The 18486-nt window shown below is 52.1% G+C and overlaps 1 protein-coding gene across 5 annotated transcripts in view; it reads right to left on the reverse strand.

The window, feature by feature from the left end:
* Window positions 1–2651: 2651 nt before the first annotated feature.
* The window catches only part of trps1 (trichorhinophalangeal syndrome I), a 65082-nt gene continuing 49247 nt past the window's right edge, over window positions 2652–18486 (reverse strand). For all 5 annotated transcript variants that reach the window (XM_029844914.1, XM_011618743.2, XM_011618741.2 and 2 more), the window contains 2 exons: window positions 8405–8527; window positions 2652–7171 (listed from right to left, as the gene is read on the reverse strand). In XM_029844914.1, coding sequence (XP_029700774.1) covers window positions 5660–7171; window positions 8405–8527 — 1635 coding nt within the window. In that variant the 3' untranslated portion in view covers window positions 2652–5659. The remainder of the gene's footprint in view (window positions 7172–8404; window positions 8528–18486) is intronic.

Raw genomic sequence — 18486 nt, forward strand, 5'->3', positions numbered from 1 at the left:
TGAAAGACGCGGGGGGGGGGGGGGGGGGGGGCGGCAGCCTCCCAGAAGAGCCAAACACTCCCCATACAGATGAGCAAGAACTGTAAAAGTTTAATATCGAGCAGAAACTGAGTCTGAAGAGAAAAGAAACACCTGAGATAAAGAGTCAGGGGGCAAAAACAGTCACTGTTACAGACAAATGAGGCAGATCGATCAGAAACAGCATGTAGAAGGGTGGGAGGGAGGGGAGGGAGAGGGGGGAGAGGGGGGAGAGGAGGAAGAGAGAGGAAGAGGGGAGAGAGGAGGGAGGGGAGGGAGAGGGGGAGAGTGAGAGGAGGGAGAGGAGGAAGAGAGAGGAGAGGAGGGAGGGGAGGGAGAGGGAGAGGGGGGAGAGGGGGGAGAGTGAGAGGAGGAAGAGAGAGGAAGAGGGGGGAGAGTGAGAGGAGGGAGAGGAAGAGGGGGGAGAGGAGGGAGAGGGGGGAGAGTGAGAGGAGGAAGAGAGAGGAAGAGGGGGGAGAGTGAGAGGGGGAGGGGGGGAGAGGAGGAAGAGTGGGGAGGGGAGGAAGAAGAGGAGCGGGAGGAGGAAGAGGAGGGGGAGGAGGCATCACTCCTCTGCTGAAATAGTGGTCACTGCTTCATTTCATGGCTGTGCTATCTTTGTGAGGACTTCCTGTTCCCAACTCTCCCTGGATCTGGTGATGCAGGTGGTCGGCAACTCTCCATCTCAAGAGGTCAAAGGTCATAGCGTAACAACTCCTTACATCCAATGCAGCACTTTAACACCAGGAACCACCAGAGCCCCCCCCCCCCCCCCCCCACACACACACACACACACCAGTCATATCTAAATGTCGACCCTGAACCTTCAGCCAAGTCTGGACCCTCCAACAGGTGCTTTGGCCTCCAAGACGCCCAGAAGTTTATTCACCTGGAAAATTCCTGCACATTTGTGCAGTTTGTGTTTTGACCTCCATTTTTTCCTGAGACGTTGCTTCAGGATGAGACGTTGCTTCAGGATGAGACGGTGCTTCAGGATGAGACGTTGCTTCAGGATGAGACGTTGCTTCAGGATGAGACGTTGCTTCAGGATGAGACGGTGCCGTACAGGTCGAAGATCTTCCTGCTTACACTTCTCGGGCTCGCGTCAAATCGGGATCAGCGTGAATTACATGACATTTAGCTTTGGCAGCTTGTTGGCTAGCCTTCTACAGCCCTGCGGAATTTCTTTCCTGGACACACACAAAAACACACACACACACACACACACACTCGGAGTCAAAGCCTTTGTCAACACCGTCGGAGAATTCATCCATAATAATGAAACTGCGATAAATACAGACGATGTTTAAACAGGCGGCGGCACACGGGGCCGGTGTTAAGAGGCGGAGCAGGAGAACATGAGCGCAGCCGCGTTGGGTGGGTGAACGCAGGAAGTGGGTCCCTCATTCCTGATTGTTTTATTTTTGCTCTTTTGCCTTGAACAGCTTCATAATTATGTGCAGCTGCAACCGCCTGTGTTGACCTCTCCAGTAGACGCCGGGCTGTTTGCTATTCTAGTCCACACACACACACACACACACACACACACACACACACACACACACACACTCTCTCTCTCTCCCAATTTCACTGCAGGCTATTGAGATAATAGAATCACTCCAAATCAATATTCAGATTATAAACGCAAAGATAACCTGATCATGCTAAACGTGATATAGGTTAGCGATTAGGAGCCTTTGTTTTGCGACAGCTAGCGCCGCCACGCTGATTAAGTTTGTCAAAGTTTGCACCCAGAGGAGGGTTATGGGGCGGTTAAAATATGCTCTCATAATGATTTCTGCATGGTTTGTTGTGCAGAGAAATGAGCCTGTGGTGAGCCGGCGCTCTCAACTCAGTCACCAGGAGCTGAGGTAATGAGGTGCTGTGGCGGTAAACCGGCGTCGCGGAGCGCTAGGCTACCTTCATATTCGCGCTAACCTGAGTATTTAGAGACGCCACACCACAGAGAGCAGAGCAGGTCTTTCGTCTCAGGTAGGAAGTTGTCGCTTCAGGTGAAGAGGGCGGTCGCCCGGAGCGGCCAGACTCAGAGCGGAGCCTTGGCGTGGTCTTTAAGGAAAGGTCGAAGGGGTCGCACAGACAAAATGGCCTTTTATCGCTCAATGTCCAGAGCTAACACAGCCAGACAATCTGTAGAACAAAAGGTCAGTTGCTGTTGGAACTTTGTGTTAGGGAAACGTACAGATCCGCCAAATGACGCTAATCTGCTGTAGCCAGATGGACGAGGACGAACTGGACGGCTAGTTTTACCTTGTGTTCCTTGTTTGGCAGCTTATTCTCGACAGGAGAAACTTTTTTTTCTCGCATGAAGAACCGTTGCGGGATCGCTCAGAAATGGGAGGAGTCAGGAGGGGGTGTGGTTAATGCAGGAAAGTGGAAAATGTCCTTCCTGTTCGCACAAAGACTGAACAGCGATGGGTAGTAGCAGCCGTCCAAGTCTGAGAAAGTACGGAAACATGCACGTTCCGTATCACGTAGCGTATATATAGATGCACAGCTGGGGAGAACTTGGGGAAGTAATTGGTAGCCTATAGAAGGTGTGAGTGTTTCGCCCAAGCCGCTAATTCTCTCCTTTGCACAATTAAAAATACAAAAGGAACACCAGGATCCATCAATTACTGGTTTGTTATTACTTTTATTAATTATTATCGCTTGTCATCCTCGACATTTTTCTTCAAGTTTAGCTGTGTAACAAACTTTTTTCTTGGCTGTCAAAATATGTCGTTGAAATATATATATATAGATTTTTTTTTTTGCATGAAACAAAACCTACAAACAATAACGTATAGAAAGGTAGCAGAATAAAATACAACATGAGGAAAACCCTAAAAAAAAAGGTTCTATAAAAGCCTTTCAACTGAGACCAAACAAAACCTAAAATGTATCGATAAAGAGTCCAGAACTGATGCGTCTGACCACGAAGACTGGCCTTCCACTCCCCACCTCCCAGAGTTAGCACATCCCATAATGTGTGCTGGATTCGTACCATCGCTGGTGTGTGTCGTCCCTTCCTTGGCAAGAGAACTCAACAAATGGAGTGCAGGCGCCCCACGGACACGCAGGAGGCGCTTCAATGTAAACAGGCAAACAAACAGACTCCTATTTAGAAGAGGGCGGAGCCACAGTCCTACAGGCAGGAACCCCCCCCCCCCCCCGACAAAGGACGGGTGGCTGTGGAAGACAGGAGCTGAGGGTTGGGGGGTGTCAGAGGGAGGATTAAACGGGGGGTGGACCTCCTTCTGCCCCAAAGGCAAAGTCTTCCTGTCCCTCAGTCCCTTTTTTTTTGCTACATCAGAGAATGTAAACGCCCCCCCTTCCCCCCCCAGAGGCTTTTATTTTTTAGAACTGGTTTTGTCAGTCGTGCGTCGGCATTACGGTGGAGCCAGCCGGTCACCTCCATCTCATCCACGTCGTTATCCTTCATTTGACGAGCGCAACATGGAAACGGGGAGGTACCCAGAAGTCCGAGCGGGACCATTTTTCTTTGTTCGGCTTTTGTGTTGCAGCGGTGATTGTCACGAGGTGTCCGTTTCTGAATGACGCTAATAATTCCGGAGAGTTTCGTAGTGTTTTTAAACGTGTACAGGCACGGCGAGCGCGCTGGCGAGGGTGGCGAGGGTCGGGGGCTACGTGGCTACAGGCTGAAAGCGGGACAACGGAGAGACACAATCGGAGCCCGTCCACACAATTAGCATTGGACACAAACGCAAAGCCGGGACGAGGACGCGTGAAGGGTCCCATAGGCAGCCGTGATGCGTTCAATGTTCTGTCCATTAGCACAGAGGAGACCCACATAAAGGCATGAAGCAAGTACATCTGACAGGTTTTGTTTTCCCTTACCGATTAAACAAACAAACAAACAAATGCTAAAGGCTGCTAGCAAGACTCCTTCGTGTGAACCGCAACGCCGCTCCCGTGATATGGCACTTATGGTGACCTGACAGCAAACGGAACGCCAGGCGCAGCAGAGAACATCTCCACGATATTAAATATTTATACAAAAGTTTGAGGCACGTGTACATGCAAAAAAAAACAACACAAAATAAGGTTGACACTGGTTAGCGTAGCAACGCGTGGGTCTGTGTCGGTCTGTAGACGGCTGGGCCAACCAGACGGTGGGTTTGGGTTCTGTCTGTGTCCATCGTCCCTACAAGACCCAACAGGTTGGACACAATCACTCCGTCCAGAGGAACCTCGCCGGTAAAATCAGGCACTGAGTGGAGTTTTGGACAAAAATAGAAAAATAACTCTTGAGTCGTCCTCCTTCTGTTTGTTTTTGGCCCGTTGACGCCGGCAGAATCAATCTCTCTACAAAAATAAACACGACCGCTTCTCCGCTGCTCCTCGTCCACCCGCGGGAGCAGTCAAATTTGAAGGCCGGCGTTGTCAAACGTGTGGTCACTGATTTGCATATTAAATGTTGGAGCGCTCAGCGACGCACTTCTTCATTATTGTCTGTAGATTCTTAGCAAGTCAAACACTCGGGGATGCTAACAGGGGATGCTAACAGGCTACATGGCGGCAACAAAACACTGAAAAACATCAAAGGAAGGAGACCCGGCGGGTCCCCGGAGTACCGTCCCACGTTTCTGGAAAAGCTTTGCATTAAGACCGTCGCCCCCTGCTGGAGACGTAGGACAGGACACGGACACGGAACGTGCCGAAACCACCCGAACTCCCGCCCGTCAGGGGGCGGAGCCAGGCGGCGGGGGGGGTGTGCAACACATGTGACCCCTGAGGACTGAAATTCTGAGCGCAAACCTTCATCAGTTTCCGTGTTTTTTCGCTTCGGGGACGGACATTTTCATATTTTTGTCTCCACGCGCTGTTAGACAGTTCGTCCATGTAACACGTCTCCATGGCAACACCGATGCCCCGAAAACAAAGAACAAAAAACAACAACCCAAAACTACTTTTATAGTACCGAAAAACAAAAGGTCCTCATCACTCGTCTTAAACAACGCAGAAGAAAACGCAGCCAACGGATGTTTGAAACTACGGTAAACATCGGAATTCTCATTCCCAGTATTATTATTCTCATTATTACTATAAACGTTAAGCCGGTTAATCCATACTTGTTCTATTAGGCAGGCAGCCAGGCACATACTAGCATCATGGCACGGAGGAAGGTAGAAAACAACGTCACTTGGTTCTGTCCAAAAGGACGAAGAGAACACGTGGGACCGGGATCGCTCCGGTCTGACCAGTTGGAACTGGTTTTCAGCATTGCAGAGGAAATACAAATAGTCAAACATTTAAACCCCCAGTGTTTGGGGTGGGCGGCGCTGAAAAGGCCCGTCTGTGACGGGGCGCTGCCACGGAGCGTCGGGAGTTTTGGTTTTGGGTCGGGTGACGCAGCGGAGAGAGGGCCGGGAAGGTTCTGAAAGGCGTGGACCGGTCCGGGGTCCACCGTCCACCACACAAGCAGCTGGGTTGTGTATTTAAGTGCTGACCCCCCCCCATCCCACCCTAAATGAGACCGCTCTAACCCGGGCGCCAGGCTGCCGGGTCCCCGCCGCCGGAGGGTCGGGGCCGTCTCCAGCATGAGGATGTTCCGTTGGTGGGGAGCCGGGATCCTGGAGACGCGACGCTCGTTGGTCCAGGAGAACGTGGCGCCGAGGCGTTAGTTACCCTCGGAGTTCTCCTCTGAGTTCCTGGGATCCGCTGAGACCTCTGTGGATTCAATCGTACCAGCGCCGCTGTCTGAGACCGACTCCTCCCCCGTCGGCGTCTCGTGCCTCCCTTCCCTCTCGCCGTTGGCGCCGCCGCCTCTTGTTTCTCTTCCTTGGTCGTCACGGGACGCCGCCGAGGCCTCGCGCCGGTCGCCGTCCTCCCCCGTCTCTGGTGTCGCGGTCTGCGGCGCCGTGGCGCCGTCTCCAGGCGGGGGGCCGTCCCTCCCGTGGGCCGCGGCCGGCGCCGTCTTGTCCGCGTACCTGTGTAAGCCCCTCTGTATGTGCGTGGTGAAGTCGTAGCGGTCGGCGCACACGTGCAGGCAAAAGCTGCACTGGTATGGTCCCTGCTCGCCATGGCAACTCATGTGTAGGGCGTACATGACCTCATCCAGGAAGTAGATCCCGCAGTGGACGCAACGGTTGGCGAGGTCGTCCTGCGTGGCCGCGTCCGCCGTCAGCCGGAGCGTCTGGCGGTTCCCGGCGTCCTCGTTCCAGCTTCCCGCTTCCTCCGCCCGCTCCTCCACTTCCTTCTCTTCCTTCCAGCTCTCTCTCGGCCGCTCGGCCACGGGCGACTCCTGCCGCCGCCTCTCCGCGCCGTTTGTTGACACCTGCGGCTTTGGCGCGCCCGCTTCCCTCTGACGTATGGCGAGGTCCAGGGGCGCGTCGTTCTCCAGCGAGGACGAGGACGAGGAGGTCTGGGAGTGGAGCGGGGGAGGGTAATGGAGCGGCGCCGGAGGAGGGGGGAGGGGCGAGTAAGGCGAGGTGCAGTACGGCACCGTGTAACTCTGCTGATGATGCCGCACCGGCGTCACCATGGCGCCCAGGTAATGAGTGCTATTTCCAACGCTAGCGGGGCTGCTAATGCTACCGATGGCGGCAGGAACTCCGGAGGCGGCTGCCATCTTGTACTTGGTCCAGAATCTCAGCCAATCAGACTCGGGCGTGAGATCAGGTGAGAGGGTGAGTGGGAGGGGCAAAGAGAAAAGAGGATACTGGTACTTCTCAATGGGGGAACCTGGGGGGGAATAACTGGAGGGTTTGGACGGACGCATGTACTTCTCGATGGGGCTGCCTCTCTCTGACCCCCCTCCTCCTTTACCCCCCTCCACCTTTGATACGATCGTCCCCTCGACGATGCCGCCGTTTCCCTCGGCGACCAGCGAGGAAGGGGCGTGTGAGGGGAGGAGCAGGGGAGGCATGCGCCGGTGGATCTCCAGCGTCTGATTGGCCAGGAAGGCCTGCGTGGATCGGGGCGAGCGCGAGAGAGGGGACGGCTGCTGGTTCTTGACCGAGGGGCAGGTTCTCTCCGACTCCTCCCCGTTCACCCGCTCCTCGCCGGTGACGCGCTGCTTGGAGGCCGGAGTCTCCGACGACAGCGAATCCGGGTTGAGGCGTTTCCGGGTCCGCCGTCGGATGATTTGTTCCCCGTTGTTCTGCTTGATGATGTTCAGAGGTCTGGGTGTCTGGAGGGGGCAGGAGAGAGAGCAGAAGTGAGTTAGCAGGAGGCGGCGGCAGGTTTTTGCCCTGGCCACAAGGGGGCGCACCAGCACCTAAAGTCAGTGGTATTTCTCAGCTCGGCGTGAAAGCAGAGCAGTTATTTATTGAAATAAGCCGGCGTTGCCATTTTTAGCCTCAGATCTTCGCTGATTGGCCTCTCAGAGATCAACAACCTTCATTTCACTTTTATTCCATGGAACATTCCTGCCCCCCTCCATCCCTTAATCAATGCCTCGCCCCCATCTGCCCGTGTGTCCTCATTCATTATCGACGTCCACACCTTCGTCTCCCCGCCGTATTCATAACTCTTCCCGGCCTCCCCTCACTCTGAAGTGCTTTACTAGCTGCTATCCTTTCCAATAATGTGTGTCGGGCATATAAAACTTTTATTACGAGGTATAAAACACGCGTGGCACCGAGGGGGCTGTCGGGAGCAGAGGGGCTGCTGGGAGGTGATGGGAGAAGAAGATGAGACGAATGGGTGGAACCAAGGACATCATCAGGACCTGGGAGGTCCACTGGAAGGTGTCCGGATCAGTGAACACGACGCCTTTATTAACGGCGTTATTAATGCTGTGGAATGAACAAGGGGAGAGTTCTGAAAGCTAAACACTGGTCATCCTGGTAAACAGGTGGAGTCGAGTGTGAAATGTGCTTCTCCTCCGCTGGAGGAAAACAAGGAAAAAACAAAAGGCTCTCAAGTGAGAGCGCTAAATATTAAGTCAACTCAATTCCAGGCTGGTTCTTTATCTCATCTGTAATTCATGCGGTGATTAAATTTGAGATTTCCATATAGGTTCCCCAGGCTGCGGTGGTAGACTTGATTAATTCCGTCATATTGCTCACTCCAGCGAGCTGGCTCGGTGTGACTGCTGCTGGTCCGGAACTCCCGCCCCGATCAGAACTACTTTTCCCCTCACGGTGGATATGTGCGAGGTTTTCAACTGCGGCTTCGCAAGCTAATGCTAATCGGGCAGGCGGGGGGAATGATAATTAGCAGCCGAGTTCGCCCTGAGGCTGAAAGAAAACACCACAGTTTATGAAGAATTCTCTTCCCACCTTGTGATTTAGATCTCGTATATGAGCTGAACACAACGTTTAGAGGGGCAGGTCCTCCCGGAACATAGGAGGCTAGCTCCTGAAGCTAACCTGCCTCGCTTGGCCTGATTGTATCTGCACCTGAAGGCGTCTCCACTCACCGAATGTAGTTTTTGGTATAACCCACAAGCGTTGCAGACGTAGCCGCCGTTAGCGTTCTTTCTCCACAGCGACGTCTTGGTGGTCAGGCAGTTGGCGCAGAAGACTCCGCTGCCTCTGCGCCGCTGCGGACGGAGAGAAACAGGGAGTCAGTATCAGAGGAGGACGACGTGCTAGCACGCTTCGAGAGTGACAGGAAACACTGAGCAGCTTAAAGGCCTGATGGGAAATCCTGTAGAAAACACTGACGGCCGTGTGTTTCCAACATGGCTCTGACAGATACGGACGAGCTGAGCTAGCTAATTCGGTATTTATCCGAACTGCAGGATGTGCTTCAAGGCTGTGACTTTCACTGGAAAATGCCCATTTCTGCACTCTCACACACACACACACGCACACACACACACCTCCTTAGTTCACAGAGCAGTGGCGCATAGAAAAGTAGAGTGCGTAAGGACGGCTGCAGGTTGGGGGTGAAAAGGCCAATTGTCGTGGCAATGTGCTCCATCACAATAATGAGCCAATCACAATGTTTCTCCATCCCATTAAGTCTCTGGTCCCATTCACCACCTTTATGACCCTGAGAGGGCACCATACCTCATCTTTCCCCGCCATAAATCTGTTGTTTCTCTCTATCTGCCCACCCGACCGTTTTATTCTCTCTGCATCTTAAAGTCTGGCTGCATCCACTCTCTCTCCTCCGTTTGCCTCCTCCTATCTGGGGATTTCAGAATTTTGCTTCATTATCAATAACAGCAGCGTCGAATCCATCGATTAAACAAGAACATCTTTGCTAAATGAACCAGTTTCCGATGTACGGCAGGAGCCACGTCACACCTCGCAGGGTTTTCTTGGTCGTTTCTTTTCTCCTACGCGAACAAAGAGTTAATTATGCTCAAAGGAGGAAATGTTAGCGGCGGCCGCCACCTCCTGATGGAGCGTCTGAGCCGTACGTCTTCAGCGCGGCTCCTGTTCGCTGGTGACCTTGAGGCAGCAGATCTGAAGAGCTGGATTCCACAGTTGAGGTGAGCAGAGGAGGCGCCACGTGGTGAAAAAGGGCCCTTGAGTCTTCAATTGGTGACATTTTTAAACCTTTTATTTCCATGACGGCGGTGGGAGCTGCAGATCTGTTCCCACACCGGCGGCTACGGGGGGAAACCCATCTTATTCCAATCTAGCAGATTTTAAGGATCACAGAACAATTAGCTGCCTCCTCTATGAACACACACCAGTAGAGTGTGTGTTCAGGGCTGTTTAGCAGGATGGATGGATGCATCTCTTTATTTATCCCACGGGACACAGTTATTTTACACCCAGCAGCACTATAACAGTAACAGAAAGGGCAAAAAGCAAATGGAATGTTAGCAGCGAGCTAAACAGGCAGAGCCTTTGAGCGCTCAGGCCCGGGATGCCGGGCCTCCGTCCTCGTGCTAAACGGGTCATTTGGGCTGTTGGAGGTCACGGCTGCAACCTTCCCTCTGACTTTAACAAGACCATGCAGCCACTTCCTGTTTTCAGCTCGTAAACGCCCATTTGCAAAGACGTTCCTCATTTTGTGTGGAACAATCCGCCCGGATTCGTTGAAAGGAACGTCGTGGTCGAGATTATTGATGCTGGAAAAACTCCCCCCGGTCTTAGATAAAACTTCCTGTTTCCTGGTAATAAACACCTGAGCTAATTTCAGCGTCTTCGCGCTACATTTGTTTCCGTCCGTTTGACGTCCGACGCCGGAGCGCTCCCGTCCTCGCCGCGTGTGTGCTTGCGCTCGCCATACGGTCGCCACATGCGCGGAGATGAAGCCAGGTGATTGATTGATGTGGTGTGTGCGTCTGGCATCGCTAGCCGACCGCCGCATCTGTCATCGGAGCTCTGTTTCCCTGCGAGCACCCAAAATCACTCACACATGGCCTCACAGCTGCCCCTCATCTCTCTCTCACACACACACACACACACACACACACACACACACACTCTCTAGATATCTGGCTCGTGATCTCTTCCTTCCTCTTCAATCATCATCTGGTTGGGTGAAGTTGCTCAAATATCTGGCGTTTAAAGCAGCCGACGGTCGCTCGGCAGAATTTTTCCCTGCGTTTATTTGCGGTGGATCGGCGGAGCCCCCCCCCCCGCCCCCCCACCACGCTCACCTCGGCCCGTAGAGGCGCGACGCAGGTAATTAGAGCCTGGGGGTCGTAATGACGGCTATTTATCTGGAAGCAAAGATACCGCTCATTTAGCGCCTCCGACGACGCCCCCTGACACGGATGCGCGCGCCTGCACCTGCGTGCTGGACAGGTGGAGAGGCTCCAGGAAAACAAAAACAAACAAACAAAAGAAGAATCGAGCCTCCTCATCAAGCCAGGAAATAAACTTTGGAGAGGATTCCGAGGCAGATTCTGTGCACAGCTGCTCCTTTATGCTCCGCACTGAAGAACCGCGGTTAAATGTGTCGTTGAGACGCGTTTGTGTGGGTCCGATTCCAACTTATCGCCCTCAAACATGGAGTCAAACGGCAGAACGCGCTGATACAAAACACGGGCGGATGTAGTGACGGTATTTGCAGATGTAGTCGGCCTCAGAGCGATCCTGAGGATCCCAGATGAAGGGTCCGATCTGCTCTAGCACGGTCATGAGTAGCGCCACAGCGGCAGCCGATTGTTGTTCCGGGGTAAATGCTCGGCCCGGCTCTCCGATCTAAACTCCTGTGGAGTTGCGCAAGTTTCCAAACGACCTTTCTGTGACTCTGAGTAAAATGGATTAAAAGTCCATTTTTCTGTGGCATCAAAGCGCAGGCTGCTATAATGCAGCGCTCAGACAGCCGCTGGGACTTCTATACATTCACAAACACACACTCCCTCTCCGCCCGTGCCGGCTTTGTGCTTCCCAACCAGATCTTTAAGAACTGGATGGAACGCAGAAGCGCCCACTGAAGCAAAATGAACTTCTAAATAGTTTTGCGAGTGGAACCATCTTTAACATAAACTCCCCCCCCCCCCCCACTTCATGCTACCGTACATGCGGGAAAGAACTGAGAGACTTCCGGATCACTGGAGACTTTACGTTTCAGATGACACCTCAGGAGTGTGTAAGGATCTATGATGATATATGTTGTATATCCACACCTGTACAGACGTGTTAAAGAGAACGGAGGGGAACGTCTTTGAGCCTTCCTTCAACCAGGTTAACATGGTTCTGGATTGTGGAAGGATGCTGCAGAACCTGGAGGACCCATCCCTACGTGTGGAGAACATGGACACTCCAGAGCCCAGAAGCTTCCTGCTACGAGGTGACTCTGCACAGCAGAGATACACCCGTGAAAATATGGATGCAATTACCCTCCAAGCGTCCCAATTCAACCAAAACGACAACTCCCAACAGTAAAGGAGTGGTTGGGGCTCTGCACCACGGAGGAGAATTCCACACGTGCACATTCCGCCGTCGTCTGGAGGGAAAGAATGTGAGATAGGATAAAGATACAGACACAGGTGCCCTGAGGTTTAGAATGCGTTCAAAAAGGAGGCTTTCAAAATTAAATTACATTTAATTCACTTACGGAGTCAGTCGGCCCCGCTGTTTATACACACGCGCACGTAGGCACACACTCACCTACCTACTGAAACATGCACCCACTTGCATTAAATCAGCGATTATTTAATCAAGCATGGACTAGCTGGAGGAATTAACTGAATTCCATACTGCCAAGTTCAATATCCTATACACTGGATCAGTGGATAGGAGCACACACACACACACACGCACACACACACACACACAAAAAAGGAGGATGGAGGAAGAGAGAGATTCTCCAAACACAAATATGAGGGACCAGCTCAGTCTGGGGTCTGGGAAGTGCCTCTGTGCGTGTGTGTGTGTGTGTGCCAAATGCTTAAAGAGAGAGTGTGTGTGTGTGTGTGTATTTTATTCTGAAACTGCATCTCTTAATAGAATAATTGGGTTTGGGTTGGGTGATCCTGGGCAGGATTGATTCATGAAGCAGTGAAAAATCCACCTTGGAGTGACAATAATGGTGATGGGGGTGTGGGGGGGGGCGCCGGGACGCAGACGTCCCACCAGCACGCAGACAGTTCACCCAGTCAGGGGCCAGGGAGGAGAGCAAGGCAAACACAGTTGTTTGGAGGCGATTCGTCTCATTTATATTAAGCGGGAGCAGCTCTCCTTATCATTTGTGGCGCTCCCTCGGCTCGCGCGGGGGGGCTTTATTTCCTGCCGATTATCTGCTCAGATGACTTTAGCGGCGATGCGTGGAGGAGGAGTGCAGCCAAGTTCTGCCGAGAAACTTCTGAAACTCTGCCCTGCCTGTGATAAAGGCGGGAACGACACGTAAACAAACGGCTAATTATCCCCGCAGGAGCAGACGGAAAAGAGACGACTTACTGTAAGGAAACAAACCCGCGCGCGTGTTAGCGCGTGCTAGCGTGTGGAGGGTTGAATTCCCAGTGATGATGTTGAGCGCTGCCTCAGTGAACTGATCCCTACAGCTGATTAACGCCGGAACAAAAGGCGCGCTTGGAGGTCGGGGGGAGCAAAAGTGCAACACTTCTGAAAACGAGAACAGGCGAGGACGGACGGGATGTGCGGTGACCTTCTGTTCGGAGCGTGGCCGCTCTGAGCTCGCCTCCGCGGGAACGTTCTGTACGGCGAGATGAGAGCCTGGCGGGCGCCGCCTCTCGCCTCCGAAGCCCGGAGACCTGTGAAATGAACCCTCGGTGACAGCGGCGCTCTCGCCGGTCCTCGTTAGCTATGCGGCACATCGGCGGGAAGGTTGGAACACAGGCGCGGGCACCTAAATGGGCCGCACGCGGCGAGTGTCACGAGGCCAGAGGCGTGGATGTTCTCCGATTCAAAAGTTTTCTCTAACAACTGCAGCTCCCCGAGCACAAAAGGTCAAAGTTCAACCGGGTGATGAAGCCGTCGCCTGTTGGATGGACCCTGAGCCCCTCCCGCTGCAGGCCCCCGCCTGGCAACAGCAGGGAGCGAGCGATGATCGCCTGTCATCCAGCGGCGCTGTGGTTTTCCCCGCCAGCGGTGGCGTCCTGACGCTCTGCCCAGACCCCCCGTTCTCAGCTGCTGCAGCTCCGGGCCGGCTCGCTGCCACGCAGGACGCTAAACAAACGCGCCCGGCGGGGTGCTGCGCCCGGCGGGGTGCGACGGCGGTTGTGCGGCGACTTTATCGCATCTACTGTACACGATGGCAGCGGCTCCAGATGTGAATCAACATCTGCCAACGGTGCTGCAGGCCCCCAATATGTGTGGGGATCTGATCTGAGGTCAGTCAGAGGGGCAAAGACACCCACCTGAAGCAAAGACGGACAGCTGGAGCCTGCACACACGCACGCACACACACACGCACACGTTTACCTCAACAGCACTGAGCTTCCACACATCCATATTATTATTGATGGTTTCTGTTCACACTGAAGGTTTAAAATGACGATGCTAAGCTTGTGACACGTTGACGTGATGATGATGGTCGGGGGGGGGGGTGTCTCTGCCCCCCTTTAGGAGTGATGATCCTCCGTCCTGGTTGTGCTGCCAAACAGTTTCCAGAGAATTCCACACAGCGCCGCCATATTAGCCGTCTCGAGGCAGTTAGCGGAGATCCGTGCTGTTTTTTTTATATTGAAATGTGGAATTGAAAGAATTAGGCTGAATTCCATGAGGGGAATGATGAAGTAATGAAATAGATCTCTTCTCTCTGCGTCTATGGGATGGAGTTTCGCTGTTAAAAAGCTACGTGTGCATTTTCTGGGTGGGAAGTTATTTTCCTTATCTGAAATTATATTTCTGTGCATATATTTCATATGTCTGAAGAGCAGTGACCTACTTCAGACTGACCAGCTGAGCATTCTGTGTGTGCGTGTGTGTGTGTGTGTGTGTGTGTGTGTGTGTGTCGCGGCCCAGAGGGAGGAAGATAATGAGTATCTTTAATACCTGTAGTCTTATCCGCTGGCATTAAGTATCTTATTAACCGTCTTAGGATGTATCTTATTGTTTATCTGAGAACACTTGAGTGGGCTCATTCCCACAGACACACACCAGTGGGCTACCAGGGAACTCACCGGCGATGTGGCACAGAAAAGGTCTTGTGTTATTTGAAGTCATGTTAATCGGCAGTAACAAGGGAAAGGTCTGAATTTTATGGTCACAACACCGCCTCCTCACACAGTCTGAGGTTCCTTTAACGTTCACCATCACTGGAGGGAGAGACCAAAGGAGGGTTATCTCTAGTGAAGGGGAACTTTTTCCCAGTCTATTAGATAGGAAATATATTTTTCCTGCTATGTGTGTGTGTGTGTGTGTGTGTGTGTGTGTGTCCATGTCAGAGGTCATGGCAATGGAAAATGAGGAACACTAGTTGGGTGCAAATGTCAAGGTAAGAGCTAAGCAATGGCAAATATAGGGAACACACACACACACACACACACACACTCGGGGGGGGGGGGGGGGGGGTAAACTGGTGACCCTAAATTAACCTCATGTGTGAATGGTTGTTTGTCTCTGTATGTTAGCCCTCAGATGAGCTGGACACTTGTCCTGGAAGCACCCCAGACAGCTGGGGTAGCCCCCCCCCCTTCCTCCACCCCCCCTCCACAGGGAGAGGCAGTAGAAACTATGTGGATGGATAATATAATCTGATTGAGCCATCAAAGTGGGAGGAGATGAAATCTGTCTGTTCTGTCAGTGCGTGTCCTAGTTTGGAGGTGCATCAGCAGCCTGGTCACTCCTGCACAACTGCAAACCAGTGAATGCACCGTCACCATAGAAACCCCCATCTCCTCTCCAACTGCCGTAGCAATTCTGAGCCCTCCTGCCCGTGATGAGAGAACCCCTGACCCATGTGACCTACACCCCCCCTCACCATGGAGCTAACAGCGCTCTGATATTACTCAATTATCAACACAACTGCGTCCATTGTCATCTTTTCAAGTGCTGGCGGAGTGTTTGTGGAGCTGGAGCTGCTTGGTGTGTGTGTGTGTGTGTGTGTGTGTGTGTTGGTATGCAGGGCCGACGATGGGCTGTATTATTATTTATGGGGAGGGACCTGGAGCTGGTGACACGGTTACACCTGTTAGAGCGGGACAGATGTCTCAGGAGTTGGTCCACACAGAAATCTGATGAAAAATAGTGTGTGTCAAACTAGTTGACAGCGCTGGCGGCCAGCACGTCTGGTGGCATCTTTATTATCCACGTCTGGGCTCCACCTAGAGACAAACAGCATCCCAACATGGACATGGTCCTGTCCAGGCAGGACTCACATTGTCCCAACAGTACTTCCTCTCTCGTGGGATCACTGTAGCCTCGAACATATGATGATGCATTTGTTGTGGCGTATCTGTCTGCCATCCACTGGGCTCCGGTCGTAAAACACGTCCTTGTTTAACCAAGAAAATAAGGTTAAAAAAGATCCGATTGGTGTCTTGGGTGACGTAAAAACGGACACACACATCTACCATCGTAGCCTGAAGATGCTACACATGCTAAGCTATTTAAAGAGCGATGCTTAGCGCCTTGTCACTTGTACAAAGAACCGTGGTGAGAGGAGAGCGTGCTGGAAGTAGACGGGAGGTTAAAGGCATAAACGCTCACAGATGAAGTGAAGAAAACGGGAAAATTCAAGCCTCGGCGCTTTTTATTTCTCGCTTTCGTCACGCCGTATTCATCTATATCGCTTTTCCATCTCTCCACAGCCGGCCAGCGAATAATATCAACAGGCCCCAAAGGTTGGGGACCAGTAAATGGAGAGAGAGTGTGAGAGAGAGATTTGCACTTTCCAAAAGGTAGCTGTGCCACAGAAACACAACGTGGATGGATGAGGTGATATCAAACAGAACGGTGCACAAAATTACCAATGAAATTAAATCCAAAGTGCTTTCGAGCCACGAGAGAAGAGAGGGAGCAGAACAATGAAACCCTGCACATCCCTCACACGTGCACATGTAACAGCTGAGGTGCGCAATTGATGGTTTAATGCGGAGAGCGTTGCTGACGGCGCCCCCTAGCGGTGCAAAACTCCATTAAGTTCTGAGTTATGATGTGTGGTGTGGAAAAAACATCTACTTGGAGGCGTCGCCTGAGTGGCCTTTAGCTACTGCTGTTGTTGGACTGCTACATACGTGGAGGTATTAAACATTAATATTCTGTGGCTCTACAACAACACACACACACACACACACACACACATTCTCTCTCTCTCTGATGAAGCAGAAAGTGTGGTATGGTTTCTAAACTGCAGCCGGTCACCCTAAATCCACCATCCCAGATGAACAAACATCCTGGACCCACATGGACCCAGAATCCTCTGTGTAATTAAACTCAGCGCAGGCTGCAGCATTAACTCTTCTTTTACCCCGCGCAGTGTGTGTGAGTGCTGTTCATCAGCTTCCTAATTAAGCGTTGGGAGGAAGACAGGAAGTAAGACACACGCACGCCCACACACACAATTATGACAACTGTATTTTATAGCTCACTGTAGCTGCACATCTGGATAACATCAGCACACGCACACACACTCACGTAGATGATGTTAAATTCAAGACACAGGCCAAAAGAGAGCACACACTCACACACTGCCAAAGAAAAGACACAAAAACATATTTTTCTTCCTCCTGCTACCTCTTTTTTATCTCCCTCTTTCTCCCTGCTCCCTCTTCCCCTGCTCCTCTGCAGCTTTTCCTCCCTAACACTGCTCACCAGCGCTCCAGAGCACAAATCTCCCCGCTGGCAGAGCGAGCACAGCGTGTATTTACTGAGAAACAGAGAGAGAGACAGAGACGGACTGTTGAGGACCGGCAGAAGTGATTTATGAGTTTGGGATCTGTGTTGGAACATATGTCGACGACTCCTCGGCTTTTGTTTGCTTTCTGTAACACACTCACACACACAAATCACACCCGATGCGAGCGTGTCTAGACAGATACGCACTTCGGATCTGTTATCTATAGTCATAGTATACATGGAGAGCACACACACACACACATGCACAGAAGGTACTGGCAGGCTACGGCTGTTAAACTGAGCCACATCTTACAATCACTCAGGTTTTCATCCAAAATTCCTCCAGAAGCTTCCAATCTGAAATGATTCGATTGAATGTAATCAGAACAGACAGAAGTAATCCCCCAGCCCTTCCCCCAACCATGCAGTTCATCTAAACCTGCTTGACTTTCACCAGTTTCTTCCTGCCTTCTAAAAGCGATAGCCGCCGCTAAATCCCCACTCTGGATCGCCGCCGGTTATGGATACAGAGGGACCCGCGCTCATGACGGTACACAACTGCTCGACGCTCCCAAAACCTGGACCTAATCCGCACCAGTTCCAGGACTGACCTCTGGAAGCTGTGCAGTGAAGTAGCCGCACGTTCCTGCATAAAATACTAGAAATGCTAACAAGCGTCACTCGGGCAGATTTATGTAGCCGCGACAGCTGTCGGGGAAATAAAGCCGGGCGAAGGAGACGAGCGCCGACCTCAGAGCTGCAACAGGCAGAACGATCCTCGGGAAGCGTTTTAACATGCTCTTCGTTTGGACAGTGAATAGAAGCGGCTTTGGGGGGTATCCACGTGCACTTTCTGTAAGTGAGTCCAGAGAAAAGCATTAGCTAAATAACTGCTGATTGGAAAAAGATGTTTGTGCGTTACAAGTGGATATTTTCCTGTCATGCTGATCGTTAGCTGCAGCCTCCATTTGATTAAAAAAAACAGCCTCCGATCTTTTCATATTCTGCTGATGAATCTCACAAAATCAAGAGGTGGACGGAAACTATAGGCTCAAGGTCGAAGTCTTCAAAACCACATAGAGCCCGGGGAGAAGTGCTGAAGCATCCAAACCGCTGCTGCTATGGATGCTTTAATAAAAGTCACGTGGAGAAGGAAGACGAGACAGAGAAGAGCAGGGGGACGAGCCCCCACTGTGCAAATGAGTTGTCTCTCCTCCCAGTATCTCCCCAGTGCTCCCACAGTAATCACCCCAACCTGATTTCTCTGGTCCCTCCTTTCTATTTGTCATTGAACACAATCTGCGCACGTATGCAGACACACACGCACACCCACACGGGAAGGCAGAAA

This window comes from Takifugu rubripes, chromosome 12, assembly GCF_901000725.2.
Source record: "Takifugu rubripes chromosome 12, fTakRub1.2, whole genome shotgun sequence".
NCBI lineage: Eukaryota > Metazoa > Chordata > Actinopteri > Tetraodontiformes > Tetraodontidae > Takifugu > Takifugu rubripes.